Below are 15,338 nucleotides of genomic sequence, written 5' to 3'. Positions count from 1 at the left end.
ACCAAGAAAGGCGCTGAGCCGCAAGAAAGTGGGATCGGGCGATCCTTCAAAAGATCCTTTGGATCCCTTTCTACCCTCGTGGTGAAGGAGTATGAAGACGTTGTCTCAAAAGACCCACCGTACGGGCCTGCCTCCGGATCGAGGCGTGTGTCATGAGATTGACCTGGTTCTTGGAACCAAATACTGCGTAACAAGGCAATGGCCTTTGCCGAGAGAGCAGTGTGACGTCATTGACGCATTCTTCCGTGCGAAGCTCAAGACAGGGATGGTGCGCGAGAGTAAGTCTCCGCACTCGACACCCACGTTCTGTGTCAGAAAGTCGAATGGCAAGTGGCGCATTGTTCATGCTTTTAACAAGCTAAATGCGGCCACTATCCCGGCGCAAACGCCGATTCCTCGCAAGGATGTTCTACAGAACAACAGGGTAGGCTGTACGTTGTACAGCGCGCTCGACTTGGTCGATGGCTACTACCAATTGCTCATGAGAGCGAGCGACATTCCGCTGACAGCGGTGAGTACTCCGAGCGGTATGCTGTGGGAGTGGCTGCCAGGGGCTGTCGAACGCACCAGCAACGTTCAATCGTCTTGTGACGCAGTTGTTTAGTTCCCACCGGGCGTACGCTCAGACGTACTTTGACGATATATTCGTCCATAGTCGTGCCGAGCACGGAAAGTCAGACGTGGATAACCACATTGACCACTTGCGAGCGGTGCTCGAGTGCATGCGCACTAATAAGTTGTATGCCAACTTGGACAAGTGCGTCTTTGGCGCGGAGGAGATACCTTTCATCGGGTGCTTCATTGGGAAGCGTGGCTTACGGGCAGATCCTGCCAAAGTCAAGGCCATCGTGGATTGGCCGGTTCCCAAGAACCAAAAAGACTTACGCAAGTGGCTAGGCTTCGCCAATTACTTGCACAAGTACAGCGCGAGCTACGCGGAGATGGCTCGGCCATTATCAGATCTCCTTAAGAAGGATGCACCATGGTGCTGGAACGTCGAGCACGACGGAGCCTTTGAGGCTGTGAAGAAGAGCCTCCTCTAGGCTCCGATCCTTGCGCTACCGGACCCGGATAGTCCGTTTAGCGTCGTCTGTGACGCCTCCGATTTTGCAATCGGTTGTGCTTTACTACAAGCAGACGCCGAAGGGCGTGAACGCGTGATTGCGTTTGAGTCTCGCCAGCTCAAAACTGCAGAGAAGAACTATCCAGTTCATGACAAAGAGCTACTTGCAATGAAGTATGCTCTAGTCAAATTCAGGGTACACCTGCTAGGCTCTAAGCCTTTTGTGATCTTTACTGATCATGCGTCGCTACGCACTGCGACACAGTCGCCTCATCTCTCTCAGAGAATGGCAAGATGGCTTTCCTTCTTTGCCGAGTATAACTTCGAGGTGAAGTACAAGCCGGGGCGGCTTAATGTAGTGGCCGATGCGCTCTCGCGCAGCCCGGACTACGAATTAGCTCATGTCACGACAGTGACGTCGTCAGTGCCTGACTTGATACGCAGAGCGTATGCACAGGACGACATGTGCGTAGCGCTGCTACGGGCTCTTGGGAGCGAAGAGTTGAAAAACTCTGACAAGGAATTGTCTGCGCGCTTACGCGCGAGGCTGCATCGATACTCGCTCGATGGTGGCCTGCTGTACTACGGCACCGACTCTGAGGATAACCCTCGTGAAGTCGTTCATCATGATGAGGATATAAAGTATCGAATCCTCTATGAGATTCATGATACGCCCGTGGGCGGGCACATAGGTCGGGAGAAGACCTACGGCTCGGTGAGCTCGATGTACTGGTGGCCCAAGATGTATAAGTGGATCGGCACCTATGTACGCACGTGTGAGACGTGTCAACGGACAAAGTCCGCGCCGAACACGGCAGCGCCATTGGCGAGTTTGCCTGTCCCCAAGGGATGCTAGCAGTCCATGAGTATGGACTTTGTGTTTGGCCTTATCAAGGATAAGGCGGGAAACACGGGTATAGTGGTCTTTGGAGACCGATTGAGCAAGATGGCTCATTTAGCGGCAGTGCCGGACACCATTGATGGTGAAGGTACAGCTTTGCTGTTTTTAGACCGAGTCTTTCGCCAACATGACTTGCCTGAGGCAATTGTCTCGGATCGAGACCTGCGCTTCACCGCGAAGTTCTGAACGTCCCTCTTCAGAGTGCTCGGCACTCGTTTGGACATGTCCACAGCGGACCATCCGCAGACCGATGGTCAGACCGAACGCGTGAATCGCGTTGTGGAGGATACCCTCCGAAGCGTATGCGCTGAGACGCCAAAACGCTGGAGCCAGATGCTCCCACTCGTTGAGTTCGCATTAAATAATGCAGTGCACGCCTCGACAGGCTACACTCCGTTCTATGTGAACGGCTTGGGTAACCCTCGCGTCCCACTGACGCCGCCACGCAGTGGCTCAGGGCTTGATGGAGGAGGGATCGCCGAGCGGCTAGCTGATGTCAGCCCTGTTGCGGCTCGCAAGCAAGTCGATGACTTTGTCTCTTTGAGACTGAGCGTAATGCGTCAAGTACGCGACGCTATGGCTGAAAGCCAAGACACGCAGAAGGAACATGCAGATGCCAAGGGCAGAAGCAATGTTGAGAGGTTTGAGGTCGGTGACCAAGTTTTATTAAACGCTAAGAACCTTTATACTCATGCAGTGTCTGCAGTCTTCAAGACGAAGTTAGGACCTCGGTTCATAGGACCGTTCAAGGTCGTGGCCAGGAAGGGCCTAGCGTATACGCTGAACCTTCCGAAGAAGATGCGCACGCATCCGGTCTTCTATGTTGGCTTGCTTAAGCCATACCAAGACCCTGCTCAGGTGAGCGCGGAGGCATTGGCACCAACGGTGGCTGGGCCACGGACAGGTGGTAGAGCCACGGGAGGCTGAACGACAGCGAGTGGTGTATCCACAGATGACTGATCAACAGCATGTGGCAGAGCCACAGGTCGCGGAGCGAAGTGCTCGAGATGCAGGAGCAAGGCAAGCTGAACGTTCAGCCGAGCGACTGGACGCCCAAGGTCCGAGACCTGGCTGTGAGTCAACAGTGGTGGCTCTAACCTATCCACAAGGTGGATCATCTCTTCGAGATCGACCGATGGGCGGTGAACGTGAACGTTCGCGTCGTGGACGCCGGCGTAGTATGGACGCAGACGCCGTTCCGGCAAGTGCTGACTCTCCCCGCGAGAGCCCAGCAGAGGCAAGGCCTCCTCCTGCTCTGCTCGATGAGCATGGTGAGCTCCACTTTCACGTGGAACGCCTTGTGGCGTGGCGTAGACGCCAGGGTCGTACCCAGTACTTGGTGAAGTGGAGGGGTTACCCTCACTCACAGAGCTCATGGGAGTTTGAGGTTATCCTCCGGCAAGATTACCCTGACGTCGTTGACGCTTACAACCGGGCACATCATGTGCCGAAGAGCCACCATGGCGTGCGACAGCGTCGCCAGGCGCTGGGCGCCTCCCACTAAAGTGGGGATCGATCAGGTCAGTAGTTGAGCTCAGGCTCTGACCAGTGGCTGCTGCAGCCAGCTCGTACGTATGAGCGGTGCTCGCAGCGGGAGCAGGAGGTGGAGAGACCTCGTAGTGCTAGGGACATGGTCCCGAAGGAAGCAGGTGCTTCGCGCTGTGCTCAGGCACAAGCGTCTCGATAGACGCATAGTTGTTTTGAAACAACTTGATCGATGAGCATGGTCCAAATGTGGATGCGCTGCAACAGCGAAAGTGGTGTCCCGGACGGGGATCGAGCCACTGGCCTTTGGCTTGACAGGCCGGAGCTCTACCATTGAGCTATAAGGGCGATGCCCGTACGTCAGTTCGAGTACGGACTACTAATCGTATGAGAGGGCTGCGCCCGAGTGGAGTTGAGCCACCGACCTGTGGCTCCCAAAGCCAACGCTCGACCACTGAGCTGAAAGGGTGTTGCTCTTAAGCTTGTCCAAGCGTGGACAATCGTTCATGGAACGACAGGGCTGTGCCCTGGTGGGTTCGAACCACCGACCTGTGGCTCTCAAAGCCAACGCTCAGCCATTGAGCTAAAAGGGTGTTGCCCTTAAGCTTGTCTAAGCGTGAACAATCGTTCATGGAACAAGAGGGCTGTGCCCTAGTGGGTTCGAACCACCGACCTATCGCTTGTGAAGCGAGTGTTCAACCGCTGAGCTGTTGTCGACGACTCGAATGAGTCAAGAGCATTGCTCTAAGCGGTTTGTAGCTCTTGGAGTAGGCGCGGAGCGCGAGCGTAGGTCTAAGACCGCTTGAGAGCAAGATGCGCGCTGCGCTGGGAGCATTGGGCCGTGGGCCGACGACGAGAAGTTGGGCATCAACGATGCGTAGGCGTTTGTGAGCTCACGGAGCTGTACAACGCTGGTGTGAGGTGTAGTAACCTCCGCCGTCTTAACAAGACGTGACCTCGCTGAGGAGAGTTTCGAGAACGGAATGTTCTCATCTTAGCGGTGGAGAGTGTAACGGGGTTACATGGTGTGGAACACACAGGGGTACGAAGTACCCGGAGAGCTAACAAACTCTCAGTACATAAGTTGGAGAGTTAACAAGGTCTCTCAGTACGTTGGCCGAAAGCCACACGTTATGCATTTAATTAGGTTTAACTATGCTAGATAGTTAAACAGATACATTTACCCCTAAGCGGCTTGGCCGCAATAATAGTAAATAAAACACTTCTGGTTTTGAAGCATACAAGTTAAGGTATTAACTTTGAGCCCTGGTCTTGGGCTGTAAGTGTCCTTTGGATAAGGAACTTAGTATTAGTGACTCTTTGAGTCGAACGTCTTCCTCTGACGCTTAAGTTACGGCAGCCCCGCTGCAGCGAGCGAAATAGCTCTACGTCAACATCGACAGGTGCGTCTTCGCGTAACCAGAGATAAAGGTTCTCGGTTGCTTCGTAAGCAACGTGGGCGGTCGGGCTGACCCAGAAAAGGTCAAGGCCATAGCAGCATGGCCGACGCCCCGATCCCAGAAGGATCTTCGAAAGTGGTTGGGCTTGGCCAACTACCTTCACAAGTACAGCGCAGGGTACGCGGGTTTCGCTAAGCCCTTGTCGAGCCTCCTTCAAAAGGACGTCGACTGGCGCTGGGAGCAAGAGCACCAGGATGCTTTTGACAGCATCAGAACCAGTCTCCAAGAGGCCCCTGTCCTGGTCCTGCCGGACGAGACGAAGCCGTTTAGCGTCGTCTGCGATGCGTCTGATTACGCCATCGGATGTGCATTGCTGCAGGCCGACACGGCTGGACATGAACGAGTCATCTCGTTCCAGTCCAGGCGAGCTCCTGGCAATGAAATATGCCCTTGTGAAGTTTCGTGTTCACCTTCTGGGCTCCCGGCCCTTCGTGTTCTACACAGACCACGCATCCTTGAGGACGGCGACAAATCCGCCTCACCTCTCGCAAAGGATGGCGAGGTGGCTGTCCTTCTTCACGGAGTACAACTTCCGCGTCGATTACAAGCCGGGCAAGCTCAACGTGCTTGCGGACACCCTCTCTCGGCGTCCTGACTATGAGTTGGCCCACATCACACGGGTAACAACGGATCTATATGATCGGATACGCATGGCGTATCGGGACGATGAGGCTGTCGCGCCTCTCGTCAAGTTCCTTATGGCAGGAACGAGCGCGAAGTCCGACTGGCTTTGGTCGCGATAGCGCTCCCGGCTCCACCGATATGAGCTGACGAATGGCCTCCTCTATTACCGGGTGGAGACCAATGAACCTCCACGGGTGCTCGTACCCAACGACGAGGATCTGAAGCTCGATATCCTCGCGGAGGCGCGACAGGCCCTCCAGCGGCCTTTTGGGCCGCGAGAAGACCTTCCTATCGGTCTCTCAGGCCTTCTGGTGGACCCACATGTACAAGTGGGTCGCCCGATACGTGAAGACATGTGAAACATGTCAGCAGGTCAAACCCGCAGGGCACGCTTCGGCTCCACTACAGAGCCTGCACGTACCGGCTGACTGTTGAAAGGCGATGAGTCTTGACTTCATCTTTGGGCTTCCCGCCGACGGACACGGCAACACCGGAACGTTGATATTCGCGTGTCGGCTGAGCAAGATGGTACATCTTGCTCCGGTGCCCGTCACTGTTACGGGCGACAAACCGCAAGGTTGATCGTCGATAGGGTGTTCCACTATCACGGTCTCCCGGAGACGATTGTCTCGGACCGAGACCCGCGGTTCACGGCTGCGTTTTGGAAAACGCTGTTTCCTTTGCTGGGAACTCGTCTGCAGATGTCCACTGCGGACCATCCGCAGACAGACGGTCAGACAGAGCGCGTCAATCGAGCGCTCGAGGACACTGCGCAGTGTGGGCGCGGCAGCACCACGTACGTGGTCGACGCAGCTTCCAGTAGTTAAGTTTGCGCTCAACAACGCGGTGCACGCATCCACGGAGCTCACGCCGTTCTACTTGAACGGCTTCCGTCACCCCAGAGTGCCTCTCACGCTTCGAGGAGACACTGACGCATCTAATCTAAGTGGGGGAGAGGCTCGAAAAGCCCTTTCCTCCCAGGTATCGGATGTGAGACCAGTTTCGCTGCGGAAACAAGTGCAATCCTTTATGGATACCAAGCTGAGCGTTGTCAGCAGGTCCGCGATGCCATGGCAGCGGCCCAGGATAAACAAAAGAAGTACTCCGACAAACATGGAAAATGCAACTTAAGTGTATTTAAAGTGGGGGACTTAGTGGTACTAGCCACAAGGAACCTACCTCTTGATACTGTCAGCTCTGTCGGCAGCAACAAGCTGAAGCACCGCTTCATCGGACCATTTGCAGTCCTGGCCAGACATGGTGCGTCGTACACCATCGACCTGCATAACTCAATGACGACGCACCCGACGTTCTATGTTGGACGTCTTAAGCGGTACTTGGACCCGCCCGTAGGGGGTTGCTGACTCGCAGACCCACCTTGACTCAGCTCCTCGAAGCGAGGGCCGGTCACAGACGTCGACGACGGCGTCGGAGCAGGCACCCAAGCATCGGTCGGAACGGCAAGGCTGCGGTCAAGACCGTACGCCGGGGGGGGCTCCGTACGAACGGACCCCGGAGCCATACGCCGAGTACGCTGAGTACGCCGGGTACGCACCATACGCGTACGTCTGGGAGTGCGTCGAAGGCGGCTCCGGACGTGGCAACAGAGTGTGGTGTAGGGATTTCCAGACTCGACCATACGCCGTCCTACTATAGGTCAAGAATCGGCTCGGTCTGATAACCCATAGCTTAGGAACAAAGGATCACGGTAAGTACTCGGCGATCTGTCCGGATATGCTATCCGGATAGCCGCTGAGCTCAACGGTCGCCTGAACTCAGCTGAACGGTCGGTAGAGATCCGAAACGACTACATTTCACTAGATATTTGTATAAGAAGCATAGGATTAAATAGGGGGAGCCGAAAAGGCTCCCAGAAGATAAGAGAGCAGAATTTTCCTAGTCCAAGACACGTGAACGCTTTTCCGGTAAGTCCCTGCATAGGGCTGGATTATGCCTGCCGTCAATACTCGAGAGGCATAGCTTGTAGGGTATTGACTGGTAGCGCCAAGAGATTAGGTCGGTCCGGGTAGGACAAAGTCTCGCTACGCGCGAAAGAAAGCCCCGCACACTCAGCGGGCCGGTACGTCGGATAGCCCGGGTGCTGTAACACTTCTAGCTGAGCAGCCTCTGCGCTCGGTGACCTGTAAAAGCGCTCGCGCGCCGTCGTCCATCCTTTGGTGGAGGGCACAGGGTTGTGAACGAGCTCAGCCGAACCAAACTCGGCGGAGCTTCGGAAGTGATCTGACTTGGTTAGTCGGAACTGAGTGGAAGCGAGCCACTCGTCTGCCCCGGAAGGGCCGGACCGCGAGGGGACCACCCTCTGCGCAGACCATACAACCGCCGACCTAACTCGGCGATTCGCTGTGGTTTGTGTAAGGAATCCACATCTGACGGTATTTGTGTGTTCTACTACACCACAACTGGTGCCGCGACCCGGGAACAGGAGTGTGTGCTTGTTTTTATAGGTGCCAGCTAACCAAGTTAAGAGGAAGAGAAGAGAAAGAGAAGTGTGAAGATGTTCAAGGGATCAGCAACTCCGAGCGACGGAAGCCAGCGACGGCTGGAGGATCCTCTCGCGGGGTCCGACCTGGCGGATCAACGACTCATCGCCATGACGATGGAGGTGGGACGAACCGTCCAGTTCGACGAGGATGGCCAAGACCAGGAGAGCGAGAACGGAGATGCAAGTGAAGTAGAGTATGAAGAGAAGGCCGAGACCGCTGAGCTCGGAGAAACGAAGACTACCGCCGAGCTACTTGGCGAGGTGGAAGAGTTGACGCTGCAGGTGGGACGCATGAGAGCCCCACGTCCGGTCGAGCTCAACTTATCCGCCGAGCTCGACGAAGGTGCGGACGATGAAGAAGATGAAGAAGAACACGGCGTTGCTCAAGGGGACGGCTCGCCCCTTATTCCGAAAGCGACGAGGAACGCCGATACGCCGAGCGCCAATAAAGTGTTGGCTCGACTCGGCGAGGAGATGAGAACGAGGTCGGAATGGATGATGATGTTCGCGCCTGTGGCGATGGAGCAGGCGAAGTGGCCGATGTTGGGTCCCGAGTTAACTCAACAGGTTCGTGCAGCCAACATCAATCAGTTGGTGGAGGAAACTGTGTTGCTGCTGAAGGCGATGGGCTATCGGTGCAACAGTCGACCAAACAGCCTCATCCTGTCCGACTGGAGTCTGACCCGTGGCGGAGCTGAGCTCTGGCAATGGAAGAAACAGTTGAGAGTGGCGTTTGGATTGGAGAAGGCCCCTGGTGGAACGAAGGAGGTGTACAGCCGAGTAGCCGAGTTCAAACCACTCGGCGAAGACCCAAGCAAAATTCCTTTGCCGAAGACCCCGGAGACGAAGAGACGTGAAGTGTTCCGCGCTGCGCAAGGGACTCCGTACTTCACAGACTCCCACATGCTAACTCCAATGAAGCTAAACCCGACTCAGCGAGCGCCGAGTCGTGGACAGCGGAATGTTGGTCGTTACCGTGAATTGTATGACGCTGCAGACGAGGCTGAGGCTTACGAGGAGGATGAAGAAGACGACGACGCCTTCGATGTGAGAGGAAACCGTGAAGAAACTGTGAAGGACTACATCCGAAACTTGAGCTTTGACGCGGCTGAAGAAGACTCAACGCAGTACCTAGAAGTCCGAGCCCACGCCTCACTCGACAAAATCGCCGAGCTCGAAGGAAAGCGCTACCGTTCTGACGCGTCGCTCCAGTGGCTCAAGCGTTTCATCTACGCGATGAAGAGCACCAGGATGCCCCAAAGTGCCTGGTGCGACCCTTTCTCGCTATGCTTGGGACGCGCGGTGAAGAGTTGGTATAGGCAGCTGCCGACGAAGACTCAGCGACGTTGGAAACTGCTCAGCGAGGCGTTCCTGGATTATTTTTGCTCACAGTTCGACCAATCCGCCCGCACTCGTTACTACTCGGCGAGACGTAAAGTCAACGAACCGATCTGCGACTTCCTGATCCGACTCAACGGGTATGCTCGGACAGCCAAGATCCAGTACGAGAAGGGTAGACTGGCTGACCATGTCGAACACTTCTTGCTGCGTTGTGGTGATGACGATGTGATGGATTGGATGTACCCCTTGCAGTTGGAAGACATCAGTAAGGTGGAACAGATAATCAATCGTCGGATCCTCGGTGAAAAGCGCAAGAAGCAACGCGACCGACTTGTGATCGCACGAGGCCGAGACGATAAGCGGAAGGATCAAAGCCGTCGCGATGAACGCCGAGATGGACGTCGAGATGAGAAGCGCAGTCGCAAGGAAGAGAACCGCGACCGCCGAGTCACTGTCGTTGACGCTGACTCTGACGGGGAAGAACTCCTCGATCAGAGCCCACCGAGTCCGTACAACTCCGAATACGAATGGGATGATGAAGACCAGTCCGGAGGACACGACTCAGCGGAAGACGACGACTACATAGACGCCGGCGTTTCCAATGATAAGGGAAATACACCGGACCGCCGAGAGAACTCGGCGGGAGACCAGAATGGCTCGAATCGAAGTTGGGGAAACTCAGCGAACCGACCTCCTCGACCGTACAACCAACGAGAACAGTCGAACCGTGGAGATAGATCACGCGACAACTCACAGCGTGGACCTTGTGCAGCTTGTTGAAGAACGGGGCACTCGGCTCACTACTGTCGGCGACGCTGCAAATTCTGCAGACAAGTCCATGAAGGCGGCCAGTGCGAGCTGTTTCGTCAATATGAGAAGCTGGCTGCGTTCGTGAAAAACTCTGTCGACAAGTCGTAAGTGCCAGAAGACTTGCAAAACCTTTACACACCGAGTGATTTAGACTCGGCGGCGCGCCAACACTGACTGGGTTGGAATATGCCGGGCTGCCACAGTCAGCTGAACCTGCAGTTGAGGCGAACTTCTTGTTTGCCTTCGTAGGCGAAGCAGGACGGCCCGAGGGAAGAAGCGGGGATGGAAATTGGATGTGTGAAATCGACGGAATTGAACGTGAGATCGGTGAGTCAGATGATGACCACCGAGCGATTGCAAGTGTAACGCGGCAGTCAGACCAGGCTGTGCATCGTACCAGAATCATGAAGCTGCTAACGGGAGAACGGCTGGAATGGTGGTCGGCACCGACGTTTGATCGCTAAGTTAGAATGAGAGCTCTCGTACTGGGTGCAGTGAACGACCGAAGGACCAAGATATTATTGGATACCGGAGCAAATGTCTCGGCGATTAGTGAATACTTCGCGAGGAAACTGCGTCTCAAGAGAGTGGCCAGCCGAGATAAGCGAATCGACATAACAAGGAATAAGTCAAGACAGAATGGTGACAACGTCACGAGCAGTTGTGAAGGTGACACTCGGCTGGGAAGTGGCATACGAGTTTTAAGTATGGATAATGCCTCATCATGCCGGTGTCGATTTGATTCTCGGCACCGACTTCATGATCCCAGCTGGGATCCGTCTGGATCTGTACAACTCAGCGGTCAAGCTACCCGATGAGATGGTGATCCCACTCAGTAATGCGCCGACCAAGACCGAGTTCGGACCAAATGTCCCATGTGGGCCACCAGACGGGTTAACAATCGAAAGTCGAATGACCGCTGAGTTCAAATTGCCCAGGCGGCAACCCAGTGAGTCGACGCATGACTTGTGGGTGAGACGGACGAAGGGTTGGATTCCAGCGGTTGTTTTTAATCGCGAGGAAGACCAACCCATGTCCTGATTACGAACGTACGACCGACGTCAGTCTGGTGCCCACCTCACTTATATGTGATAAAATGGCAATTACACGGAGTACTGGCCAATGAGGGATATGTCCGCGTGAACTCGGCGAAATACCGTGACTGGCAGATATTGGCATTTGAGTCAGCGATGGACAAAGATTTGCTGCAGAAAGAACAACGACTGTATGAGGACTGGTTGTCACACCAGCCGCCAGCTGTGGAAAGACGAAAATACCCAACTCCGACGGCGGTGGAAAAACGACCCCCTCCAGGGGAAAATGGACCCGAATTAACATGCGCCGAACGCTGGAGAAGGATCGAAGCTGATACAGAAGCCGACGAAGACGAGAGGCGTCGCGGTAACGCCGACGCCATATCGACTTCAGGGGTGACAAGGGGTGACCCGGCTATAAACTCAGCGTTCAAGCTGGAAGACGTCCGAGCGGATCGTACGCCGGTGCTACACGATGGCCAAGATGTCTCCTATCAGCTGTCCAAGTTTGAAGACCATGGCGCCATTTCTGACGCGTACGCCGGTGCTACACGATGTCCAAGATGTCTCCTATCAGCTGTCCAAGTTTGAAGACCATGGCGCCATTTCAACGCAAACTCAGCGGTTGAAGGAACAAGTGCAGTAAGGGTCAAGGAAGACGTGTCGGCGACTGAAGACTCAGCTATAACGGAGGGAGACCCTGAAGAACGCTCCAAACACGTCCTACGTGACGCCCAACCCGTTATTGACAACCGAGCCAAGTTTGGAGTCATTAGACCAAGTATTGTGGGCGAGGCGAACTCAGCTGTGAGCACCCTGACCACTATAAGTGCTGGGATTAATCATGTGGTGACGGCGAGCTCGGCGCTCGGAGAACCAGCCGCAAGAAATGACTTGGGAGCTGTTCCGGTGTGCCATGGAACAACCGACTACGCGAGGGACGAGTGTGGACGCGTGGATGTCTGCCCTGCCGTCGTAGCAGACTCAGCGGTACAGCGCCCTAGCGTGACGACTGCAAATGCCAAGCTGGAGGTATTACTTTTAAGAGATGTTGAGGCTAACAGTGAAGGACTGAGCTGGACGGTGAATACCAGTAGCAACAGCGATGAAGGTGAGGCACGAGCCGAGTCTGGAGTCGATGGGTTAAGTTCTGCAGCCGTGGTGAACTCAGCGATGGGTATGCCAAAAGCCTGCATTATCCAGTCGGGGGCGGTGGACTCGGCGTCAGCAGATCTAAGTGTTCGGTTAAGTACGAAGAACGTAACCGGGCTTTTCCGAACCGGAGCGAACGGCGAATCCAGACCATTCACCGATTCGCCGCCCAGAGCTCAGAGCACCGGACGACCAAGTAGCGCAGAGCTACCGAGAAAAAGCAACCAGGTTGCCAGGAAATTTTTCATGCGCGTTATCGCCTCTGCTCCCACTGCTCCGTCGCGGAACCCGCCGCGGGCGTCGTACTCGTCCCTCGGAGGGAGAACAGTGCGCTTGGAGGCCCCGGATGAGCTGACGGGCCGCTGGGATGAACCCGTGTACGCAACGATTGGTCGTGATCCGGTTCTGCGGGAGTCTGCATCCAGCCCATTCTTCGACGATGCTGACGGATTGAAGCGGCCTGCCTGGCAGGCCACCCTCACGTTTCTGCTGCCTGGTCAGCGCCGATCGGACGTCGACCCCGCGCTCCAGGAGCACGTTGTCGTGGAGTATTGGATCCCACACTGGCGACTGACGCACCCGTCCCATGATTTGTCGGAGGAGCTCCTGGAGCGCCCCCTTCTTTCAGTCTTTCGGTTCCTACGGTTTTCTCAGTTCTTCGTGGCCTCAACTAATTGTGACACCAAGTTCGTTCGTCACACCTCCGAGGTGTACTTATGTGGTCAAGTCCTCTCCTACGTTCGAGCTTCGACCATCATTTTGGTGGATGACATCAACCTTGTGCTGGATCCGGGATGCAGTTACTTGTGTATGGTGGGCGTGCGCGGCCCTGCGGACGCGCCCCGTCAAGTGGTAGCCGTGCCATTGAATGACATGCGCAGCCAAATTATCTCACGTGAAGAATTCCTGCTGGGCTTTGAACATGGTGCACGAGTCACATCACCACTGCCTGACTTTACGACTGCCTGGCAGTTGCTCACTACGTCACCGCCGGTCGGACCGGCGGGTGTACGATCTGCACTAACGAGTTTATTCAAGGCACCTGCTGCTACGGGTGGTGTCTTGGTCGACATTGGTGGCCAGGCCATCTCGTACGTTACCCCTAGTGGGGCTAAGACTTCAGTGGTTCCCGCTACGTTTGCCTGGCGATGCGTGGCTACCCCGACGTTCGACGATAATGCCTCCGTGGATTTGGATCGATTACATGAGTCGTCAAACGACAATGGTCTTCCCTTGCTTACGCTCGAGGATACGATCCTCACTCCCTGCGACCTGTTCTCTACCGCACGCGCGGTGGACCCGGTCACTTTGGTGACCCGGTACTGCCCTCGAAAACACTCTTGACGATGGATGGCGCAGACTCGATCGTGCCACGGCATGTTAATGAAACGCCTGTATAACTCATCCGTACCTGCTGACCGAAGCGGGGGGCGCGGACCCATCCGAGCTGCGCGATGTACCGCAACCTCGCTGGTCGATGGTCGAAACAAACTGTTGCCAACCGGCAGGTGGCCCTGGGCCATCGCATCCGGCGACCGCGATCGGTCACGGGACCGCGAACGACGCCGCTAGCGCGACCGGTGGTGACGGGAGCGAGAGTGACGGTGCCTGGCACCGGACCTGCGGTGAGGTCGCTCGGAGCGTAATCGTGAACGAGAACGAGAGTGCACCAGTCGGGACTGTGGGCTACCAGATCGAGATCGACGCGCCTGGCGCGGTGACCGAGAGCGACGCGCCTGATGCGGGGAACAAGAGCGTCGGAGGCGGCGTGGGGCCGGTGAACGGGAACGACCTCGTGCACGCCCACGTTGATCCCGGCTCCGCCTGCCCATGTGCTTGCAGGTAGCCTCCCGGTGACCGCGGCTCCTCGTCGAGCTCGTGACGCGGCCACTGATGACGACCTACTTGCTGCTCAACGATGCGAAGTTGAGAGGTGTCTCTTGGGACCGAATTAGCCATAGGGTCCGCGCGCCCCTGGGGCGGCGGAGGCAAAGTTGCGGGTTGGGCCACTTGCTGCTGTAACGATGCCAGCGTGGCTGTCATGGTCTCCATCTGGGAACGAAAGGCAGCATTGGCGTCGCGTTGTTCCTGTAATAGGCGCTGCAAGAACGTGTGGGTCGTAGACTGGTCCGGCCCGCGTTGTGGAGCACTCGTGGCTGCGCTGGCACCAGGTGCCGCTGGTGCACCAGGTGCTTCACGTTCTTTAGGAGGCAGCGGCGGAATGGTATCCTTCCGAGGTGGCTGCCGTTTTCCGTACGGTGCATGGCGACGCCGTTCAGAACGTGTCCCTTGCGGCTCCCAGAGAGCTGCTCAACGCCATGTGCAACCTGTATCAAGCGGTTTTCTCCAACCTGTACGACGACCTTTTGTCACGAGACAGACCATCGTGACCTGGAAGTTCACGCCCGCCACGAGTTGCGGCAGGACTCGCCGTCGTATCAACGCTTTGTGGCTCGTGTGCTCAACGCTGCGGTGGTCCATTCTGTGTTTCCAGCGTCGCCGGCCAGTGCTCCACGAAGGCGCCAGCCGCGCGGCACTCCTCGACACGACCGCAGCCGTCGTCCGGCTCGGTCTTCGGGTCCGACCAGCCGTCGGCCTGACAACACCTCGTCAATCATTCCGCCCGGCATTCGTACTCAGATTCCGGTTGTTAACGGCAAGCAGATGTGCGCTCGGTTCCAGTCCCACTTGCAGCCATCTGCATGAACTTCATGAGCTCCCGCCAGACGTAGTGGAGTGGGTGACCGGAATGCACGCCGGCCTCAAGGCCGCACACCCGCAGCGGGTGTGAATGGTTTGGGGTGGATTGCAATCTCAATTGTCGTCTCGTTTATTAAACATGACCACTGCTGATTCATTTCCTCCCGTGAGTCCTTCTGCGTCTGACGCTATCACCACTTTGCTCCGGGTGTCAGACACTCGGTTCGCCCCACACACTAATTTGGTCGCGTCTGACGCGTGCCTC

The 15,338-nt window shown here is 56.1% G+C and overlaps 1 protein-coding gene and 1 non-coding gene across 2 annotated transcripts; one reads left to right on the top strand and one right to left on the bottom strand.

Annotated features, from left to right (window-relative positions):
• Positions 1–3,846: 3,846 nt before the first annotated feature.
• PITG_31525 lies at positions 3,847–3,920 on the bottom strand. The gene has a single exon. It is a non-coding gene; the product is annotated as a tRNA-Pro (tRNA).
• Positions 3,921–12,619: 8,699 nt separating this feature from the next.
• Positions 12,620–13,272, top strand: PITG_21415 (uncharacterized protein; the record flags this gene model as incomplete). The annotated part of the gene is made up of 2 exons (XM_002894893.1): positions 12,620–13,186; positions 13,255–13,272. 2 exons carry the CDS (start codon positions 12,620–12,622, stop codon positions 13,270–13,272), a joined length of 585 nt encoding a protein of 194 aa, XP_002894939.1.
• Positions 13,273–15,338: the final 2,066 nt, after the last annotated feature.

The sequence above is a fragment of the Phytophthora infestans genome, genomic scaffold (assembly GCF_000142945.1).
Source record: "Phytophthora infestans T30-4 supercont1.359 genomic scaffold, whole genome shotgun sequence".
NCBI classification, from domain to species: domain Eukaryota; phylum Oomycota; class Peronosporomycetes; order Peronosporales; family Peronosporaceae; genus Phytophthora; species Phytophthora infestans.
Note: the sequence above shows the minus strand (reverse complement) of the source record. Positions and strands in the feature narration are given on the sequence as shown.